General features: G+C 46.0%; 1 protein-coding gene across 1 annotated transcript in view; it reads left to right on the top strand.

Annotated features, from left to right (window-relative positions):
- Positions 1–21,792, top strand: part of eif2s2 (eukaryotic translation initiation factor 2, subunit 2 beta) — an 80,886-nt gene that overhangs the window by 34,268 nt on the left and 24,826 nt on the right. Inside the window, exons 5-6 of the mRNA XM_072515291.1 lie at positions 1,288–1,388; positions 4,596–4,744. Of these exons, the coding sequence (XP_072371392.1) occupies positions 1,288–1,388; positions 4,596–4,744 (250 nt within the window). The remainder of the gene's footprint in view (positions 1–1,287; positions 1,389–4,595; positions 4,745–21,792) is intronic.

Genomic DNA, 21,792 nt, shown 5'->3' with positions numbered 1-21,792 from the left:
CATCTAGGGGACACTGCCACTCTAAACCTGGTCTATGTGTGCGATTGCTGATGGCCTTTGTGTACGTTATACTGGAAGACTAGGGAGAAAATGGGTATCAGGTAATTTCCCCATCTCCCTTTTTAAAAAGCCATACTGTATGCATGGTTTTCTTTGCTTTTATGAATTATTTTTAATGTTTTTGTCTGAGCATTTAATGCTGCAAAATTGTTGACTGCATGTCAACTAATAATGATGTCTTCCTGTATTTATGGAACCCAGTTTTGGAGATCAAAGTCAGTAACATCTGTACAGTTGTCATCGCTCTGATTCCTTTATTTTTAAAAGGATAAAAGTATCTAATGCGACTTTGCAGGCCAAACCAGCTTAATGATTCTTTGAAGGATATGAAGCCTTGGGTAACTGTCTGTGTGGAGTTTGCGCACAAATTCTGCCCGTGATTGCTTAGGTTTCCTCCGGGTGCTCTGGTTTCATCCCATAGTTCAAAGATGTGCAGTTTAGGTGGATTGGTCATGCAAAATTGCCGCTTAGTGTCCACAACGGTTAGGTAGGGGTGGGGTTACGGGGATAGAGCAGGGGAGTGGTCCTAGGTCGGGTGCTCTTTCAGAAGGTGGGTGTAAACTTGGTGACCATCAGCTGATTACATTACATTAATCGTGCAAGGCATCACAGACTGACTTAATTACATTTCTGCTCATATTCTCTCAAATGCATAAATTACATAGAATGTTACAATAAACACTAGGTCTATGCTAGTGTTTATTCTCCACTTGAAGCCCCTCCTTCCACTCGGCTTCATCAAAATCTTATCATCGGGAACAGGAAATATGTTTCACTTTTCTCCCCCCCCCCCCCCCCCCCCCTTCTCTAGCCTGTAAATATTGAGGCCACTAGTATTCCACTATTGTCTGAGCTTTGATTGCCTAGCACAGCATTTCTGTGATTGAAATTGGATATATATGGACGCTGCCTTTTAGCATAACATCTCCAGGTGAGAGCAATGATATCCTGCTTTGTGTGACAAATCGTATGTGAAAAAAGCAATTTCAAACTATTCACAAATGTACAAAAATAAAATGTATAAATATATTTTTTATTTTAATGCACATGTATAATGTATACACCAAAATTAGCATTATTCCTCCTGATGCCTTTGTCCAGGTGTGTGGAATCTGAAAACGCTTCCATCATTTTGTAGGTTACTCAGTTATATATTTACTTGGTTAAGGTTGTACAATATGTGTACATATGGCTGCATATTACCCTCCTTGATATTTATTTCTGCAGTACCTGATGATGATGACAGCAAAAGGGATGATGGCATCACGTTTTCCACTCAGAGTGGTCCAGCCTGGGCAGGATCCGAACGAGACTACACTTATGATGAGGTAAAAATGAAAATTGTCAGCTTGTGCATTGCCGCATGTTCATCGACTCTTTGTTCTTTTCCTCTCTTCTCGTCCACCCCCTCCACCACCCTCTCTGCCTTCCTCCATCTCCAGTTCCTGTGATTAGTGAAATGAAGAATATAAAGAAATATTTACGAACAAGGAGCAAAAGTAGGCCATTCAGTTCCTTAAACCAACTCTGCCATTTAACCTTTAATAGGATCATGGTTGATCTTTTTAAAAATAAATTTAGAGTACCCAATTCATTTTTTCCAATTAAGGGGCAATTTAGCGTGGCCAATCCACCTAGCCTGCACACCTTTGGGTTGTGGGGGCAAAATCCACGCAAACACAGGGAGAATGTGCAAACTCCACACGGACAGTGACCCAGAGCCGGGATCGAACCTGGGACCTCGGCGCCGTGATGCGGCAAGGAGATCATGCTTGATCTGATCGTAACCTGAAATCTGCATCCTGCCCACCCCTGATGACTCATCATTATCTTTGCTTCCCAACAATCTATCCACCTCTGCCTTGGAAATAAACACTTTGCTGCCATTGCTTTTTGAAGGGAGTTTGAAAGACTCCACCTCCGAGAGAAAAAAATCACTTCATCTCCGTTTTAAATGGACAACCCTTTATTTTTAATTGATACCGATTGGGAACCATTTTGAGCTTTTGCCATTGGCCAATTAATCCAGGCTGTATTCAAAACTATGTCTCAGAACTATAAGCGCCAAATCCTGAGCACTTTCCAGACCGCTGGCAGGTTTGCTCTTAATTGAGGAAGTCATTCCTAAAAGAAGGATTAACAGCCCCGTTGGAACATGATTCAAATATTGCCTCAGTTGTAGTCACGGAGCAATGGTTGTGCCCGACTTTATGCTGAACTGCTCAGTGTGTTTATGATATGAAATGAAATGAAAATCGTTTATTGTCACAAGTAGGCTTCAAATGAAGTTACTGTGAAAAGCCCCTAGTCGCCACATTCCGGCGCCTGTTCGGGGAGGCTGGTACGGGAATTGAACCATGCTGCTGGCCTGCCTTGGTCTGCTTTCAAAGCCAGCGATTTAGCCCAGTGCTAAACAGCCCCTTGAATGCCTATATGTGAATGCCTATGAATATAAACTCAGAAATGCACATAATACTGCATCCCTCTTCCCAGACCATGGGCGTCATTCTCCGACCCCCCCCGTCGGGTCGGAGAATGGCCGTTGGCCACCGTGAATCCCGCCCCCGCCGAAGTCTCTGGTACCGGAGATTGGGCGGGGGCGGGAATCGGGCCCCGCCGGTTGGCGGGACCCCCCGTTCAATTCTCCGGCCCGGATGGGCCGAAGTCCCGCCCAGAAATTGCCTGTCCCGCCGGCGTTAATCGAAGCTGGTATTTACCGGCGGGACCAGGCGGCGTGGGCGGGCTCCGGGGTCCTGGGGGGGGCGCGGGGCGATCTGACCCCGGGGGGTGCCCCCACGATGGCATGGCCCGCGATCGGGGCCCACCGATCCGCGGGCGGGCCTGTGCCGTGGGGGCACTCTTTCCCTTCCGCCTCCGCTACGGCCTCCACCATGGCGGAGGCGGAAGAGACTCTCCCCACTGCGCATGCACGGGAAACTTACAGCGGCCGCTAATGCTCCCGCGCATGCGCCGGGAAACTGTCAGCGGCCGCTGACGCTCCCGCGCATGCGCCGCATTTCCGCGCCAGCTGGCGGGGCAACAAATGCCATTTCCGCCAGCTGGCGGGGCGGAAATCCCTCCGGCGTCGGCCTAGCCCTTCAATGTTGGGGCTAGGCCGCCAAAGATGCGGAGCATTCCGCACCTTTGGGCCGGTGCGATGCCCGTCTGATTGGCGCCAGTCGGCGGACATCGCGCCGTTGGAGAATTTCGCCCCATGAGTCAGTCCACCGTTTCTTTTCATCATCATCTCTGGCCGTGATAGATGATAGCCTTGATGTTACTCTTTTATTTCGGACCTTCGCAAATGCTTTAAAAAGGAATACTGTCCATTTGTTGCCATCCTTGTCCAATTAGTGGGTCAAGTAAACAGCAGAACATCCTGTGACACTTGGCTACAAATTTTCGCACTTGCTGTGTGATGGGGTTTTCTGCCCGACTGACACAGAAAACACCCAAAAGCAGTTTACATTGCAGCAAAAAATCGCTGGCCCTAACCAATGGCTCTCAACTAACTTATTAAAGAAAAATTCAGAAAAGTATGTGCCCAGCATTTTGTTTACTTGTCTTTTCAACAAAAAAAAGTAATCTAAAGCAAATGCACAGCTTGTGAGTATTGAGTTGGCCAATGTTTAAACTGTGCTGGCAGTGCACCTCATCATCTGGCCTACAAATTTATTCAAAAGAAAAAAATCTGGATGTTATTTCAGCAGTTAGAAATTTATGCCATGTGCAGCCAATAGTTTTATGTCATTGTATCTTGCATTCATAAATATAACTCCAGACATCTTGGCTGTTTTATTGAAGAATTTGTCAAGTATCTGTGTCTTCACAGCAGGAGTGCACTGTAGGTGGAATACACTGCCGTAATTGAATTGATTAAAATGTTTCTTTACACAGCTTTTCTTGGTGTTTCGGTAGGCAGTTCCTCAATTTACAGTAATATGCAAGAATGTATATATCTCAACACATTTTCTGTCAGGTTATTCCAATCCTGATTCTCACATCCATATTTATAAGTTTTATGTAAACTTTTGATGTGGCAGTTGCAGCAATTGGCTCCAGTCAAGCAATCGCCTTCCCATTCTGTAAAATTCCTCCAACCCTGCAACTGTACTAGTTGTGTGTGTTCAAATTCTGGCCTCTTGAGCATCCCCGGTTTTAATCATTTTACCATTGTCAGTCGTACCTATCGTGCTCGCTTTGCTCCCCTCCCCTCAAGGCAACACTTAGTCTCGGCTACGCGTGCTGCTTTGCCACAGGAGATCGGCCTGTAAAATGTTTTTAAATTCCCTGCAACGAAGATGGGTCAAGAGCTAGAGAAATTAAAATCTACAGCTCTCTAACCCATGTACAAAAGAAACTTCCATTTATGAAGTGGGACATCCCAGAGTCCTTTTTTTGTATTCAGTCCTTGCTTGTTGGTTCTCCTGTAGGCTTTGCATTTCTGGCCAATTGTTGATCTATCTTGCACGTTTATGTCCACAAGTCAGGACATACTAATTGTTTGAATATGAATTGTTTCATTTCTTCTTTAGTTGCTGACTCGTGTATTTAATATAATGAGGGAAAAAAATCCTGATATGGTGGCAGGCGAGAAGCGCAAGTTTGTTATGAAACCGCCGCAGGTGGTCAGAGTAGGAACCAAGAAGACGTCGTTTGTGAATTTCACAGATATCTGTAAACTGTAAGTACCTCTGAGCTGTTTTTTATTATCTCTTCATAACCAACCCCCTTTCCCTCTGATCACCAATGTCAATCAAATTTGGAGTGTTCCTTTTACAGGAACCAGTTTTCCCAGGGGACAAATGGTGTAAATGAGGGGTTGGTTCCTGAACAAAAGGACAGAAATCCCTCGTGGGGTGCATGGCGGTGTTAAATGCTCTCCACTCTTACACTGTCAAATCACTGAGGTGACTGATGCCTGCACACCTTGGCATAAGTTCCTCAATTAGTGTGAGAAATATAATGAAGCAATTTGAGCAGTTGCCTGTTTAGCCTTGAGTCTGAGCATGTATTAAATACAGCATGAGCATATAAATGCATTTAAATCGTGAGAGTTGTGCAAACAAGATTTCACAGAAAACTCACTTTTCCAATATAATGAAGATGGTTTGACTTGCCCAATGGATGGCACAGAATGTTGATGCGCACGTATGAACACGCTGGTGTGGCATCGTAAATTCAAAATGCTGTCAGTCATTTGTGTCTTGAACATTGTAAAGTTGAGGGCTATCTCTCAGTGAACAAGTTTTCATTTAATATAGTAACTCCACAATGTCAAGTCCTGCAGTGTTTTCCCACTATCACATTCTTTTTTTTAAATCCCAGAAGTTCCTTTCCTTGACCTACTTTTGTTTGAGTATGGGATTTATCCAGAAACAAGTCTACGCAGTACCTACAAAGCTCCTGTATGGCCGCAAACTAGTGCAGCTTAGCAGGAACATTACAAACACTGATATGCCATGTATAACTTGTCTTTGAATGAGAAGATCAAAGGCTTTAATGGCATATAATTTATTTCCAGCATGACTGGAATCAGTGAGAAAACTTATTACGCAATGGGATATATGGGGCGGGATTCTCCCCTACCCGGCAGTGCGGAGGGTCCCAGTGGGACGGAGTGGCGTGAACCACTCCGGCACCGGGCCGACCCAAAGGTGCGGGGGATTCCGCACCTTTAGGGGCTAGGGCCTGCCCTGGAGTGGTTGGCGCCCCGCCGGCTGGCGTGGAAGGCCTTTGGCCAGCCGGCCGGGCTGGAGGAACTTCGCCAGACGGCGCGGGTCTGCGCATGCGCGGGAGCGTCGGCGGCTGCTGACGTAATCCCTGCGCGGGGGTGGGGGGGGGTTCACCTACGCGTCGGCCATCGCGGAGGCTGATGGCGCGTAGGAAAGAGTGCACCCACGTCACAGGCCCGCCCGCGGATCGGTGGCGCCCGATCGCGGGCCAGGCCACCGTGGGGGCACCCCCCGGGGCCAGATCGTTCCGCGCGCACCCCAGGACCCCGGACACCACCTGCGCCGCCAGGTCCTGCCGGTAAAGGACCTGATTCAATCTACGCCGGCGGGACCGGCATAGAAGCAGCGGGACTTCGGCCCATCGTGGGCCGGAGAATCGCCGGGTTGTGGGGGGGGGGTGCCGCCGACTGGCGCGGCGCTATTCCCGCCATCGCCAAATCTCCCGTGCCAGAGAATTCAGTGGCCGGCGGGGGCGGGATTCACGCCGCCCCCTGCCGATTCTCCGACCCAGCAGGGGTCTTTTCTAAACCTGTCTTCTATTTTCCAAGGATCTACTTCCCTCTGTTCCCCACCCATTCATATATCTGTCTAGATGCATCTTAAATGATGCTATCGTGCCCGCCTCTACCACCTCCGCTGGCAAGGCGTTCCAGGCACCCACCGCCCTCTGCGTAAAAAAACTTTCCACACACATCGCCCTTAAACTTTCCCCCTCTCACCTTGAAATCGTGACCCCATGTAATTGACACCCCCACTCTTGGAAAAAGCTTGTTACTATCCACCCTGTCCATACCTCTCATAATTTTGTAGACCTCAATCAGGTCCCCCCTCAACCTCCGTCTTTCCAACGAAAATAATCCTAATCTACTCAACCTTTCTTCCTGGCTAGCACCCTCCATACCAGGCAACATCCTGGTGAACCTCCTCTGCACCCTCTCTAAAACATCCACATCCTTCTGGTAATGTGGTGACCAGAACTGCACGCAGTATTCCAAATGTGGCCTAACCAAAGTCCTATACAACTGTAACATGACCTGCCGACTTTTGTACTCAATACCCCATCCGATGAAGGCAAGCATGCTGTATGCCTTCTTGACCACTCGATCGACCTGCGTTGCCACCTTCAGGGTACAATGGACCTGAACTCCCAGATCTCTCTGTACATCAATTTTCCCCAGGACTCTTCCATTGACCGTATAGTCTGCTCTTGAATTAGATCTTCCAAAATGCATTACTTCGCAATTTGCCTGGATTGAACTCCATCTGCCATTTCTCTGCCCAACTCTCCAATCTATCTATATTTTGCTGTATTCTCTGTCAGTCCTCCTCGCTATCTGCAACTCCACCAATCTTAGTATCATCTGCAAACTTGCTAATCAGACCACCTATACCTTCGTCCAGATCATTTATGTATATCACAAACAACAGTGGCCCGAGCACGGATCCCTGTGGAACACCACTAGTCACCTTTCTCCATTTTGAGACACTCCCTTCCACCACTACTCTGTCTCCTGTTGCCCAGCCAGTTCTTTATCCATCTAGCTAGTACATCCTGAACCCCATACGACTTCCCTTTCTCCATCAACCTGCCATGGGAAGCTTTATCAAACGCCTTACTGAAGTCCATGTATATGACACCTACAGCCCTTCCCTCATCAATTAACTTTGTCACTTCCTCCAAGAATTCTATTAGGTTTGTAAGACATGACCTTCCCTTCACAAAACCATGCTGCCTATCACTAATAAGTCTATTTTCTTCCAAATGTGAATAGATCCTATCCCTCAGTATCTTCTCCAACAGTTTGCCTACCACTGACGTTAAGCTCACAGGTCTATAATTCCCTGGATTATCCCTGCTACCCTTCTTAAGCAAAGGGGCAACATTAGCAATTCTCCAGTCCTCCGGGACCTCACCCATGCTCAAGGATGCTGCAAAGATATCTGTTAAGGCCCCAGCTATTTCGTCCCTCACTTCCCTCAGTAACCTGGGATAGAACCCATCCGGATCTGGGGACTTGTCCACATTAATGCCTTTTAGAATACCCAAAACTTCCCGCTTCCTTATGCCGACTTGACCTAGAGTATTTAACCATCCATCCCTTGTCTCAACATCTGTCATGTCCCTCTCCTTGGTGAATACCGATGCAAAGTACTCATTAAGAATCTCTCCCATTTCCTCTGACTCCACGCATAAATTCCCTCTTCTGTCTTTGAGTGGGCCAATCCTTTCTCTAGTTACCCTCTCGCTCCTTATATATGAATAAAAGGCTTTGGGATTTTCCTTAACCCTGTTAGCCAAAGATATTTCATGACCCCTTTTAGCCCTCTTTATTGCGTGTTTGAGATTTGTCGTACTGTCCCGATATTCCTCCAAAGCTTCATCAGTTTTAAGTCGCCTAGATCTTATGTAAGCTTCCTTTTTCATCTTAGCTAGTCTCTCAATTCCACCGGCATCCATGGTTCCCTAATCTTGCCATTTCTATCCCTCATTTACACATGGACATGTCTGTCCCGCACTCTAATCAACCTTTCCTTAAAAGACTCCCACATTTCAAGTGTGGATTTACCCTTAAACAGCTGCTCCCAATCCACAATCCCTAGCTCCTGCTGAAATTTGTTATACTTGGCCTTTCCCCAATTTGGCACTCTTCCTTTAGGACCACTCTCGTCTTTGCCCATGAGTATTCTAAAACTTACGGAATTTTGATCGCTATTCCCAAAGTAATCACCGACTGAAACTTTAACCACCTGGCCGGGATCATTCCCCAATACCAGGTCTAGTCTGGCCCCTTCCCAAGTTGGATTATTTACATACTGCTCTTAAAAAAAACTCTCCTGGATGCTCCTTACAAATTCTGCTCCATCTACGCCTCCAACACTACAGGAGTCCCATTCAATGTTGGGGAAGTTAAAATCTCCCATCACGACCACCCTATTGCTCCTACATTTTTCTATAATCTGTCTACATATTTGTACCTCTGTTTCACGCTCGCTTTTGGAGGCCTGTAGTAAAGTCCCAACAATTCCTATTTCTTAGCTCTACCCATATTGCCTCAGTGCTCGAATCCTCCATCGTGCCCCCCTTAATCATAGCTGTGATATCATCTCTGACCAGTAATGCAACTCCTCCACCCCTTTTACCTCCCTCTCCATCCCTCCTGAAGCATTTATACCCTTGGATATTTAGTTGCCAGTCTTGCCCTTCCCTCAACCAAGTCTCCGTAATACCAATAACAACATATTCCCAGGTACTAATCAAAGCCCTAAGTTCACCTGCCTTACCTGCTACACTTCTCGCATTGAAACAAATGCACCTCAGACCACCTGTCCCTTTGCGTTCATCATCTCTTCCCTGTCTACTCTTCCCCTTAGTCACATTGAGTTTATTATCTAGTACCTTACTGGCTTTAGTTGCTGCCTCTTTACTGACCTCTAACTTCCTAATCTGGTTCCCATCCCCTGCCACATTAGTTTAAAACCTCCCCAACAGTGTTAGCAAAAGCACCCCTAGGACATTGGTTCCAGTCCTGCCCAGGTGTAGACCATCCGATTTGTAATGGTCCCCCCGCACCCAGAACCGGTTCCAATGTCCCAAAAATCTGAACCCCTCCCTCCTGCACCATCTCTCAAGCCACGTATTCATTCTGACTATTCTTGAATTTCTACTCTGACTGTCTTGTGGCACTGGTAGCAATCCTGAGATTACTACCTTTGAGGTCCTACTTTTTAACTTGTCTCCGAACTCCCTAAATTCTGATTGTAGGACCTCATCCTGTTTTTACCTATATCGTTGGTGCCTATATGCACCACGACAACTGGCTGTTCACCCTCCCACTTCAGTATGTCTTGCAGCCGATCGGAGACATCCCTGACCCGTGCACCCGGGAGGCAACATACCATTCGGGAGTCTTGTTTATGACCACAGAAACGCCTGTCTACTCCCCTTACGATTGAGTCCCTTATGACTATAGCCCTGCCAGTCCTTTTCCCGTCCTTTTGTGCAGCAGAGCCAGCCACGGTGCCATGAGCCTGGCTACTACTGCCTTCCCCTGGTGAGTCATCTCCCCCACCAGTATCCAAAACAGTATACCTGTTTTGGAGGGAGATGACCGCAGGGGACACCTGCACTGCCTTCCTGCTCTTTCTCTGCCTTTTGGTCACCCATTCCCGGTCTCCCTTACCAATCCTAATCTGCGGTGTGACCAACTCACTGAACGTGCTATCCACGACCTCCTCAGCATCGCAGATGCTCCAAAGTGAGTCCATCCGCAGCTCCAGAGCCATCATGCGGTCTAACAGGAGGCTCCCTGGATTGGGATTTTCATTAAGTGGAAATTGCATCAGACTTTCATACACCATATGAGCAAAGCTCTGATTCACCTAAATCCACAAATATCCCCATCCTCATTGATGAAGGAGCTGAGCACGTCAGAGCAAAAGCTGAAACTTTGCAACAATCTTCAACCAGAAGTGCCGAAATGGATGGTCCATCTTGGCCTCCTTGGGTTCCCAGCATCACATGCCATTCTTCAGCCAATACATTTCATTCCACGTGATATCAAGAAACTGCGTAAGGCACTAGATACTGCAAAGACTGGGCTCTGACAATATTCCAGTAATAGGACTGAGGGCCTGTACCCCAGAACTCGCTGCATCCTGAACCCAGCTGTTCCAGTACAACACTGGCGTCTACTCAAATGTGAAATTTTGCCCTTGTATGTCCTATACACCAGAAACAGGACAAATTCAACCCAGCCCATTCCTGCCCATCAGTCTACTCTATCATCAGTAAAGTGATGGGGGTCAGTGCTATCAAGCGGCACTTAATTGGCAATGACCTGCTTACACTCCGTTTTGGTTCTGCCAGCGTTACTTGGCCTCTGACATCATTACAGCCTTGGCTCAAACATGGACAAAAGAGCTGTATGCTAGAGGTGAGAGTGACTGCCCTTGACATCAAGGCAGCATTTGACCAAATATGGCCTTAAGGAGCCCTCGCTAAACTGGAGTCAATGGGTATCGGTGGGGGAGGGGAGCTCTGCTTGTTGGAGTCATACCTGGCCTAAAGGAAAATGGTTGTGGTGATTGAAGGTCAATCATCTTAGCTCCAGGACATCACTGCAGGAATTCTCCAGGGGTAGTGTCCTGGGCCCAACCATCTGCTTCATCAATAACTTTCCTTCCATCGTAAGGTTAGAGGTGGGGATGATCGCTGATGACTGCACAATGTTCAACACCATTCACGACTCGGGAACTGAAGCAGTTATCATGTTTTGCTGCATTTAGAAAACAGCCAGGCTTGGGCTAACAGTGGCAAGTAACATTCACACCACACAAGTGCCAGACAATGACCGTCTCCAACAAGAGAAGATCTGACCATTGTCCATTGACACTCAAAGACATTGCCATTGCTGAATCCCCCACCATCAACATCCTGTGAGTTGCCATTGGCCAGAAACTAACTGGAATCGCCATATAAATACTGCAACTACAAGGGCAGGTCCGAGAGGCTAGGAACTATGCGGTGACTAACTAGTCTCCTGACTCTCCAAACCCTGTCCACCATCTACAAAACACAAGTCAGGAGTATAATGGAATACTCTCCATTTGCCTGAATGAGTGCAGCTCCAGTAACTCTCAAAAACCTCGACACCATCCTGAACAAAGCAGCCCGCTTGATTGCTACTCCTTCCACACACATTCAATCCCTCCACCACTGACAGGACGGTGGTAGCCGTGTGAACCATCTACAAGTGCACTGCTGGAACTCATCAAGGTTCGTTATGCAGTACCTTCCAAACCCACGACCACTAATATAATAATAATCGCTTATTGTCACGAGTAGACTTCAATGAAGTTACTGTGAAAAGCCCCTAGTCGCCACATTCCGGCGCCTGTTCAGGGAGGCCGGTATGGGAATTGAACTCTCACTGCTGGCATTGTTCTGCATTGCAAGCCAGCTATTTAGCCCACTGCTAAACCACCCCTACCATCTAGCCGGACCAGAGCAGAAAATATTTGGGAACACCACCACCTGGAGGTTTCCATCCAAGTCATTCACAATCCTACTTGTGAATATATCACCATTCCTTCACTTGTTACTGGGTCAAAAATATGAAAATCCCTCCCAAGCAGCACTGTGGTTATATGTACACCTCTGATTAAAGCGGCTCAGCTCACCACCTCCAGTGCGACTAGGGATGGAAAATAAATGCTGTCCTAGCCAGCGAAGCCCACGCTCCGTAAATGAATTTTTTAAAAAAACATTATTGATACGTTATTGATACCAGGGGCTGGTTTAGCACAGTGGGCTAAACAGCTGGCTTGTAATGCAGAACAACGCCAGCAGCCCGCACCGGCCTCCCCGAACAGGTGCTGGAATGTGGCGACGAGGGGCTTTTCACAGTAACTTCATTGAAGCCTACTAGTGACAATAAGTGATTATTATTTGAATTGTATTGGGATACCGCTTCTAGACACCATGCGAAACACAACTCATCAGTTAGTGCATGTTGTAGCCTGAGGGCTGTTAAATGATTGGCATCAAGCAATATAGTGTTATAATCCTTGCAAGCCAACACGGTGCATTTTGTTCTGTCAACCTTTTGGAAATCGTACGTTGTTCACAAATGTTTGGTATTGATGTTGCTAGCAACGCTGGCAGTTATTGCCCATCTCTCATTGGTCTTTAAAATGGTGTTGAATCCCCCACCCCCCCTCTCTCTCTCTCTGGGGGCCTTGTTCCAGGTTCTAGCAATAGTTCCATTGCTACTCCATCAGGGCATTCGTCCAAGCGAGCTTTCTAAGTCCGTATGTAGAAGGTCCTACAAGAGAGGGTCTTGGACTTCATTTTAAGTAACAAAACAATTCAAGACATTTATGGAAAAACACAAGGATGGGCCTGAAATCAAAGTTCTAAACTAGGGGAAGGCCAATTGTAATAGGCTGGGTATTTTTTGGCCAGAGTGAATTGGGCGCAGACACTTTTAGGTAAATCTGTGACAGAACATCATTCAAGAACATAGCACAGTACAGGCCCTTCAGCCCACGATGTTGAGCCAACCATTTATCCTAATCGAAAATCAACCTAACCTACACCCCTTCAATTTACTGCTGTCCATGTGCTTGTCTAAGAGTCGCTTAAATGTCCCTAATGACTCTGACTCCACCACCTCTGGTGGCAGTGCATTCCACACACCCACCACTCTTGTGTAAAGAACCTACCTCTGATATCTCCCCTATACGTTCCTCCAATCACCTTAATATTATGTCCCCTCGTGACAGCCATTTCCACCTTGGGGAAAAGTCTCTGGCTATCCACTCTATCCATGCCTCTCATCACCTTGTACACCTCTATCAAGTCACCTCTCTGCCTTCTTCACTCCAGTGAGAAAAGCCCTAGCTCCCTCAACCTTTCTTCATAAGACATGCCCTCCAGTCCAGGCAGCATCCTAGTAAATCTCCTCTGCACCCTCTCCAAAGCATCCACATTCTTCCTATAATGAGGCGACGAGAACGGGACACAATATTCCAAGTGTGGTCTGACTAGGGTTTTATAAAACTGCAGCAAAACCTCGCGGCTCTTAAACTCAATCCCCCTGTTAATGAAAGCCAACACACCATATGCCTTCCTAACAACCCTATCAACCTGGGTTGCAACTTTGAGGGATCTATGTACGTGGACCCCAAGATCCCTCTGTTCTTCCACTTCCAAGAATCCTGCCTTTAACCCTGTATTCAGCATTCAAATTCGACCTTCCAAAATGCATCATTTCACACTTATCAAGATTGTACTCCATCTGCCACTTCTCAGCCCAGCTCTGCATCCTGTCAATATCCTGTTGTAACCTGCAACAACCTTCAACACTATCTACAACTCCCCCAACCTTTGTGTCATCGGCAAATCTACTAACCCACCCTTCCACTTCCTCATCCAAGTCATTTATAAAAACCACAAAGAGCAGAGTCCCATAACAGATCCTTGCGGGACACCACTGGTCACCAATCTCCAGGCGAAATACTTTCCATCCACTACCACTCGCTGTCTTCTTTCGGCCAGCCAATTCTGTATCCAGACAGCCAAATTTCCCTGTATCCCATGCCCCTAACTTTCTGAATGAGCCTACCATGAGGAACCTTATCAAATGCCTTACTGAAATCCATATACACCACATCCACTGCCCGAACTTCTTCAATGTGTCTCGTCACATCCTCAAATAATTCAATGAGGCTTGTGAGGCATGACCTGCCCGTCACAAAGCCATGCTGACCATCTTTAATCAAATTATGTTTTTCTAAATAATCATAAATCATATCTCTCAGAATCTTTTCCAATATTTTGCTCACCACAGACGCAAGACTGATGGGTCTGTAATTCCCAGGGATTTCCCTATTCCCTTTCTTAAACAGGGGAACAACATTAGCCTCCCTCCAATCATCCGGTACTACTCCAGTGGAGAGTGAGAATGCAAAGATCATCGCCAATGGCGCAGCATCTCCTTCCTCGCTTCCCGTAGTAACCTCGAGTATATCCCGTCAGGCCCAGGGGACTTAACTATCCTGATGCTTTTCAAAATTTCCAGCACATCCTCCTCCTTAATATCAACCTGTTTGAGTCTATTAACCTGGTTCACACTGTTCTCATGAGCAACAAGGTCCCTCTCTCTAGTGAATACTGAAGCAAAATATTCATTTAGGGCCTCCCCAACTTCCTTAGACTCTAGGCGCAAGTTCCCTCCACTATCTCTAATCGGCCCTACTCTCACTCTGATCATCCTCTTATTTCTCACATAAGTGTAGAACGCCTTGGGGTTTTCCCTAATCGTTCCCGCCAGGGCTTTTTCATACCGCCTTCTAGCTCTCCTCAGTCCATTTTTGAGGTCCTTCCTGGCTACCTTGTAACTGCCTAGAGCCGTGCCAGATCCTTGCTTCCTCAACCTTGCGTAAGCTTCCTCCTTCCTCTTGACTAGAAGCTCCACTTCTCTTGTCATCCAAGCATCCTTCACCTTACCATTCCTTCCTCATCTCAGAGGGACAAAACTATCCAGCACTCGCAGTTTAGGTGCAATCCATCCTTCAAGAAGCAGGGAGAGTGAAGAAAAGGGTGTGACCAAAAATCTAGTGAACCCTGGATATAGAGGGATGATACAGCATTGGGTCAGGAGAAAAAGGGAGTTTTATTGGAGATACTGGGGGCTCAAAACAGCAGAAGCCCGAGAGGGGTATAGAATGTGCAAGAGGGAACTTTAAAAAGCAAATTAGGAGAGAAAAAAGGGGACGTGAAAGGATACTGCAGGTAAAATAAAAGAAAATCCAAAGTTGCTTTACAACTACATTCAGGTTACCAGGGAAAGATTCAAGCCCATTAAGGACCACAGTGGTAATTTCTGTGTGGAGCTGGAGGATTTAGGTAGGGTTCTAAATACTTTGTGTCGGTGTTCACTAGTGAGAGAGACGATGTGGGAATAGAAATCGGGGAGAAGGACTGTGATAAAATTAAAGAAATTAACATAGAGAAGGTTCTGAGTGGTGTGTCAGGCTTAAAACAGTTCAATCTCCAGGGCCAGATGAAATGTATCCCAGGCTGTTCAAGGAGGCAAGAGAGGAAATGAGGGTGCTGGCAATAATTTCCAATTCCTCTCTGGCCACAGGAGAGGTGCCGGAGGACTGGAGGATCGCCAATGTGGTACCATTATTCCAGAAGGGAATTAGGGATAAACCAGGAAACTACAGGCCAGTGAGTCGAACCACAGTGGTGGGGAAACTATTGGAAGCAATTCTGAGACACAATTAATCTGCTTTTGGAGAGGCCGGGATTAATCAAAAACAGACTGCATAGTTTTGTTAAAGGGAGGTCATGCCTGACCAACTTGAATGAATTTTTCAAAGTGGTGTCCAGGTGTAAAGATGAGTAGAACACACTTGATGTAGTCTACTTGGACTTCAGCAAGGTTTTTCATCAAGTCCCACAGGCCCATGGGATCCAAGGAAGTTTGGCAAATTGGATCCAGGATTGGCCGAGTGGCAGGAAGCAGAGGATGATGGTCGAGGGGTGTTCTTCCCATGGAAGCCAGGGATCAGTGTTAGGGTCCTTGCTGTTTGTAGTTTATATTAAATGATTTACTGGGTGGGGGTTGATCAGTAAGTTTGTAGATGGTACCAAAATTAGTGGAGTGGTAAATAGTGAGGCGGATAGCCTTCAATTACAGGAGGATATAGACAGGCTGGTCAGATGGGCTGATCAGTGGCAAATGGAATTCAACCCGGATAAGTGAGAGGTGATGAATTGGGCAGGACAAAAATAGCAAGGGAATACATGGTAAATGGCGAGACCCTAGGAAGCACCGAGGAACAGAGGACCCTTGATATGCATGTAAACCGGTCCCTTAAGGTAGCAGGGCAGGTGGATAAAGTGGTTAAGAAGGCATATGGTGTACTTGCCTTTATTAGCCGAGGCAGAGAGTTTAGGAACAGGGAGGTTATACTGGGACTTTATTAAATGTGATCAGGCCACAGCTAGAGTATTGAGTGCAGTTCCTGAATCACATTAGAAACAGAGAAAAGTTACAGCACAGAAGGGGGCCATTCGGCCCATCTCGTCCATGTCACTGAGTATATCCAGGTGCCCTTTCTAATCCCACCTTCCCACACCCGGTCCAGAAAAGTCCTTTTCGCTGTACCTCGGTACACGTGACAGTAACAAATCCAGCCCATAGCCGTGTAGTTTACAGCACTTGAGGTGCAGATGCAGGTACTTTTTAAAAGAGCTTCGGGTCACTGCCTCCACCACCAACTTGGCCAGTGTATTCCAGGCAACAACTACCCTCCGCGTAAAAACATTTTTCCTCATGCCCCCTCTATGCTTTCTGCCACTTCATGTCCCCTGGTTCTAAAATTCTCCACCAAGGGAAACTATTTTTTTTTCTTTAAAAAAAAAAAAAAAAAAATTTAGAGTACCCAATTCATTTTTTCCAATTAAGGGACAATTTAGCGTGGCCAATCCACCTAACCTGCACATCTTTGGGTTGTGGGGGCGAAACCTATGCAAACACTGGGAGAATGTACAAATTCCACATGGATAGTGGCCCAGAGCCAGGATTAAACCCGGGTCCTCAGCACCGTGATGTTAGCAGTGCTAACCATTGTGCCACCATGCCGCCTGGCATAGATTTAAGGTGAGGGGCAGGAGGTTTAGAGGGAATGTGAGGAAAATCTTTTTCACCCAGAGGGTGGTGGGAGTCTGGAACTCGCTGCCTGAAAGGGTGGTGGAGGCAGAGACCCCCATAACATTTAGGAAGTATTTCGAGGAGCACTTGTGACACCAAGGCACACAGCACTATGGACCAAATGCTGGGAAAAGGGATTAGGATGGTTAGGTGGCTTTTGACAGGTGCAGATAACTTCTATGACATGTCTGAACTTTGAAGCTGGATGTCACAGGCCTTTTGACAGTGGCATTACAGGTGAGCCCAATCTGGCCATGCAAAGTTTGCAAGAGCAGATGCTCTTTTTGTCCCTCTTTGAGGTATTGTGACCAGTTCCATCACCGCAATTACTTACCTGGATAAAATCAATTGTTGGTACAGCCAAGGGATGTGAATCGGCTCTTCATTTTATGTCAGGTACTTCAAATGTAAATTTCAAAGGAAGCATTCAATAGCTGTCTTGTATTTTTACATTCCAATCTGCAGTTTTCTGCTTAGATGGTACACAGACTCCTTTTCTTTGCCTGCCCCTGCTTTTTAGTGCTTTGATCGTGTCAGAGTTTCTGTCTTTATCTGCTGGCTCTCCTCTTTGATTTTGTAGCTAATAAAAAATGATGGAAGGACAGATTTGCACTGAAATATGTAATGGCTCCAGAATGTTCTATCTGCTGGTTACGGGAAGTGAGCCCTTCAAGAAATTTATATGGTAGTAATTTAACCAAGTGTGTCTCGTAAACTGTTTTAATGCAGCTGGAACTTTTTTCTGAACCTGAGCAGAATTTCTGCATTGAAATGCTGAATCAGAAGTATTGCCATGTGTTAGTTACAAAATGTTGTGTTTTCTTTAAATGTCCACTTACCTGTTTTATTGCAATTCCCAAGATTCCTGTTCATTTATTAATCACCAGACATTTTGGCTTGGGGAAAGCAAATTGTGTTTTGTAAAGGAAGAAATTGCGTTTACATTTGAAGCCTCTTTCACCGCCTTAGTGCTTCCCCAAGAGCTCTGCAGCTGATAAAAGTACTTTGAAGTTTAGTCAGTGATGATGTGGGAAGCATAGCAGCCATATGTAATTTATGTGATCATCATGTGTAAATAGCTCCAAATCCGGTTAGGACACTAGGGTGACGGTCAACAATTGAGTTTTTGTGGCTCATGTGACGAATTATGTAGGGCATTGGTGAGACCACATCTGGAATACTGCTCACAATTTTGGTCCCCCAGACTGGTTTAACTCACTTGGCTAGACAACTGATTCATGATGCAGAGCAAGGCCAGCAACGTGGGTTTAATTTCCGTACAGGCGGAGGTTCTTCATGAAGGCCCCGCCTTCTCTACCTTGCCCCTTGCCTGAGGTGTGGTGATCCTCCGGTTAAATCACCACCAGTCAGCTCTCCCCCACAAAGGGGAAAGCAGCCTATGGTCATCTGGGACAATGGCAACTTCATCTTTACTTATGGAAGGACATAAATGCATTAGAGGTGGTCCAAAGAAGGTTCATCAGATTGATTCCAGGGATGAAGGACTTGTCTTCTGAAGAGAGATTGACCAGTTTAAGCCTATATAAGATTGAGATGCGATCTAATTGAGGCATATATACTAAAAGGGGTTGACAGGGTAGGCATAGTGGATGTTTCCACTTGTTGGACATTCTAGAACAAGAGAACCAAAGTGGTGGCAGGTGAAGAGGAAATACTTCACTCAAAGGGTCGTGAATCTGTGGAATTCTCTACCCTAGATTGTAGTGGATGCCAGAACACAACAAATTTGAGGAGATAGATGGGTTTTTAAATTTAGTGGGCTATGGGCAGGAAGAGATCAGCCATGATATTGAATGGCTGAGTAGGCTCCAGAGGCTGAATACTTGCTCCTAGTTCTAATGTTCTTTTAAACTCTGGCAGGGATTTGTTGGGCCTGTTTCTATGCTGCAAAATTTATGTTTTGAAACTTAACCCAAAGCATACCTAAATGTATTGAGAATATGCATGCAATCCCCCAGAACGGAGCCGTGTATGTGCAAAAAAAGCATGTGTGCAAAGCTTTTCTTTGGCAGGAGAATTTGAACCTGAGCAAAACAATATTAGCAAGATAATATTTGGCTGACACCTTCAAACACCCCTCAGACAACATCACTTTTTCTATGGGTTATTATTGACTGCTCTTGGTGGGAGCTTGCTGTGTGCAAATCAACTGCTTTTTCCTACATTACACCATGGACTACTGTTGCTCTCTTTGGTTGGCTCTGAATATGGCGGTCAATATGGTCGCCTTCCTTAATTCTAATTACATTTGCTCTAGAGTCGCCAGGTATCTTGCGATGCCGCCACAAGGTTCAAACCGAATACTGATCAAAGAGCCAATACGCCAGTTAGTTAGTTCAAAGTCAATACTATTTATTTACACACACACTAACATCTACTACAGACTAAACTATCACTACTGCTAAAGCCTATACTTAGCTTCGGGCGCCCTCTCAGTCAGAGGAACAATGGCCGTTGTTCGGATCTGAGGCTGCTGGGGTCGAACTGGTGAAGAGGAAACAGCTAAGGTCGTCCATCTGGTAGCGAGCGCTGACCTTGGACTTACTTGCTTCTGGTGCAGCTGGTGGACGGGTCTCTCCGCTGTGAGAGCCAAGTCTGAGAGAGCGATTCTCTCGGGGCCGCCGCCTTATACCCAAAGGGGCTTCGCGCACTTTTGGGCGGGCCTTGAACTTGGCCCCAATCAATTGGGCCGTTTCTTGATCATTCCTATTGATTTCATCCAATAAAGGGGTGGGTGCCCTGATGGCTGGGTGTGTCCTAGGTGGCCGTTGGCCTGCTTTGTTTCAGTCTCCTCTGGCGCCGGGGTGTCTGCCTTAGTGTCGGTTACTCAAATGTTACTCTTTTGTTCCCGGGGATGGGCCATTAGTATGCTAATGGGCCTACAGTTTTGGTCTTGTCTGGGAGCTGCGGCTCCAATATACAGACCGGCTCTGAACCTGCTTTTTTTCTCAGCATTGTCCATTTTCCCTGCAATCTTTGCAAAGTGTCCATTTTGTAATCGGGAAGTGGCCATCCCAGATGGCTACACTACACATCAGAAAACACTAGTTGATTTAGTTGTAAACTGCTTTGGGAACCCCTGAACTTGTGAAAGATGCTATGCTAGTACAAAGCTTTCTGAGTCTCGGACTACAGCTACATGGAAAAGCCAAAGGTGCAATCTTTCTGGGAAACTATTGTTAGGATTGTGGAAAAGAGCTATTTTCAGTCTGTAGAACTGATGTTAGTGCACCACAGGAGTGATAACATTGACCAATAGGTATATTTTATATTTAAATGAACTTTAATCACAAAATTAACCACATTAGCAACAGAGAAATAGCTTTACAGTTAACAATTACAACCGTTCTTAAATAAATGCAGAAATTTAACTTAAACCCGCAACTATATTGCAATTAATACAAACCAACTTATATTAAATACCACTCATGAATAAATGTAACAACCAGGATTTTGCTTGCTTTTCTGTGTGCCGAACATGGAGAGAGATCAGGATCAGAAACCGTTCAGTCTCTGACCACCTGATTCAGACATACCTGGCTCCTCCCATTAACTACATCCTCTGCACGCAAAGTATAAGGCATTCCTCTTGGAAGATGTCCCTTGACTTGTTAAGCCAGGACCAAATACAATTCCCCATATAATTTATCAACACCCTAGGGGTCATTCAACCTAAACAAGGAGCCGGAATGTGGCAACTAGGGGCTTTTCACAGTAACTTAATTGAAGCCTACTCGTGACAATAAGCGATTTTCATTTCATTTCAATATTCCATTAGTTATCTGTAAACAAGTAAATGATTCTTGAGATCTATTAGCAGAACACTTCACCTGCAAATCAATGGTTACCTCATTTTAATGACACCTCAATCACTGCTCTGACAGTCTGTATGCATTGTAACCCAGATTTTAATAACATTATTACAAAAAAATAAAGAATTACAATTTCTTCCCTCCCACCATATAGCTTCCATATTGTACAACACCATTTGTTTCATCAGTTTCTTTGAAAATGTTTTTATTTAAGCACATTTAGCAGATGGCATTATTGGAACTCTGGCTGGAAGGTGTTAAACGTGATACATTAATTAAGTTCTATAAATCCAGGCATCGTTCATCCGAGAGTCCCTGTATCTTTTAAAAAATATTTTATTCAAACATTTTCCATTTTATACATAACCTCTCCCAAAGCAACCTCTCCCCTTCCTTTAGCAACTAAAGGTGACCAGCTCTTTGAAATACATAATAAATGGCTGCCACCTTTGGTAGAACATCTCAATTGCCCCCCTCAAATGTACTTGACTTTCTCGAGGTATAGGAACTCCATCCGATCTCCCAGCCACACTGAGGCACTGGGTGGAGAAGCTGACCTCCATCCCATCGGCACTCACCTCCAAGCAATCAGCGAGGCCACGACATCTGCCCTTGCACCTGTCTACAGCTCCAGCAAGTCTGATACCCCAAATATGGCCACTAAGGGACAGGGTTCCAGCTCAATTTTCAGAATCGCCGACATGGTGTTAAAGAAGGAGACCCAGAACCCCCCCCTGGCTGAGAACACAACCAGAACAGGCTCACATGGTTAGCCAGACCGCTTGCATAAACACACTCGCTTGTCCTCCACTCCTGCCAAAAACGTACTCATCCTAGACCTGTCAGATGAGCCCGATACACTGCTTTAAGCTGTATTGAGCCAGGCCTCTCACACGAGGAGGTAGAGTTCACCCTCCACAAGGCATCATTCCACACCCC

Source organism: Scyliorhinus torazame, chromosome 8 (genome assembly GCF_047496885.1).
Source record: "Scyliorhinus torazame isolate Kashiwa2021f chromosome 8, sScyTor2.1, whole genome shotgun sequence".
Lineage (NCBI taxonomy): Eukaryota > Metazoa > Chordata > Chondrichthyes > Carcharhiniformes > Scyliorhinidae > Scyliorhinus > Scyliorhinus torazame.
This window is presented reverse-complemented; position numbering and strand designations above follow the sequence as displayed.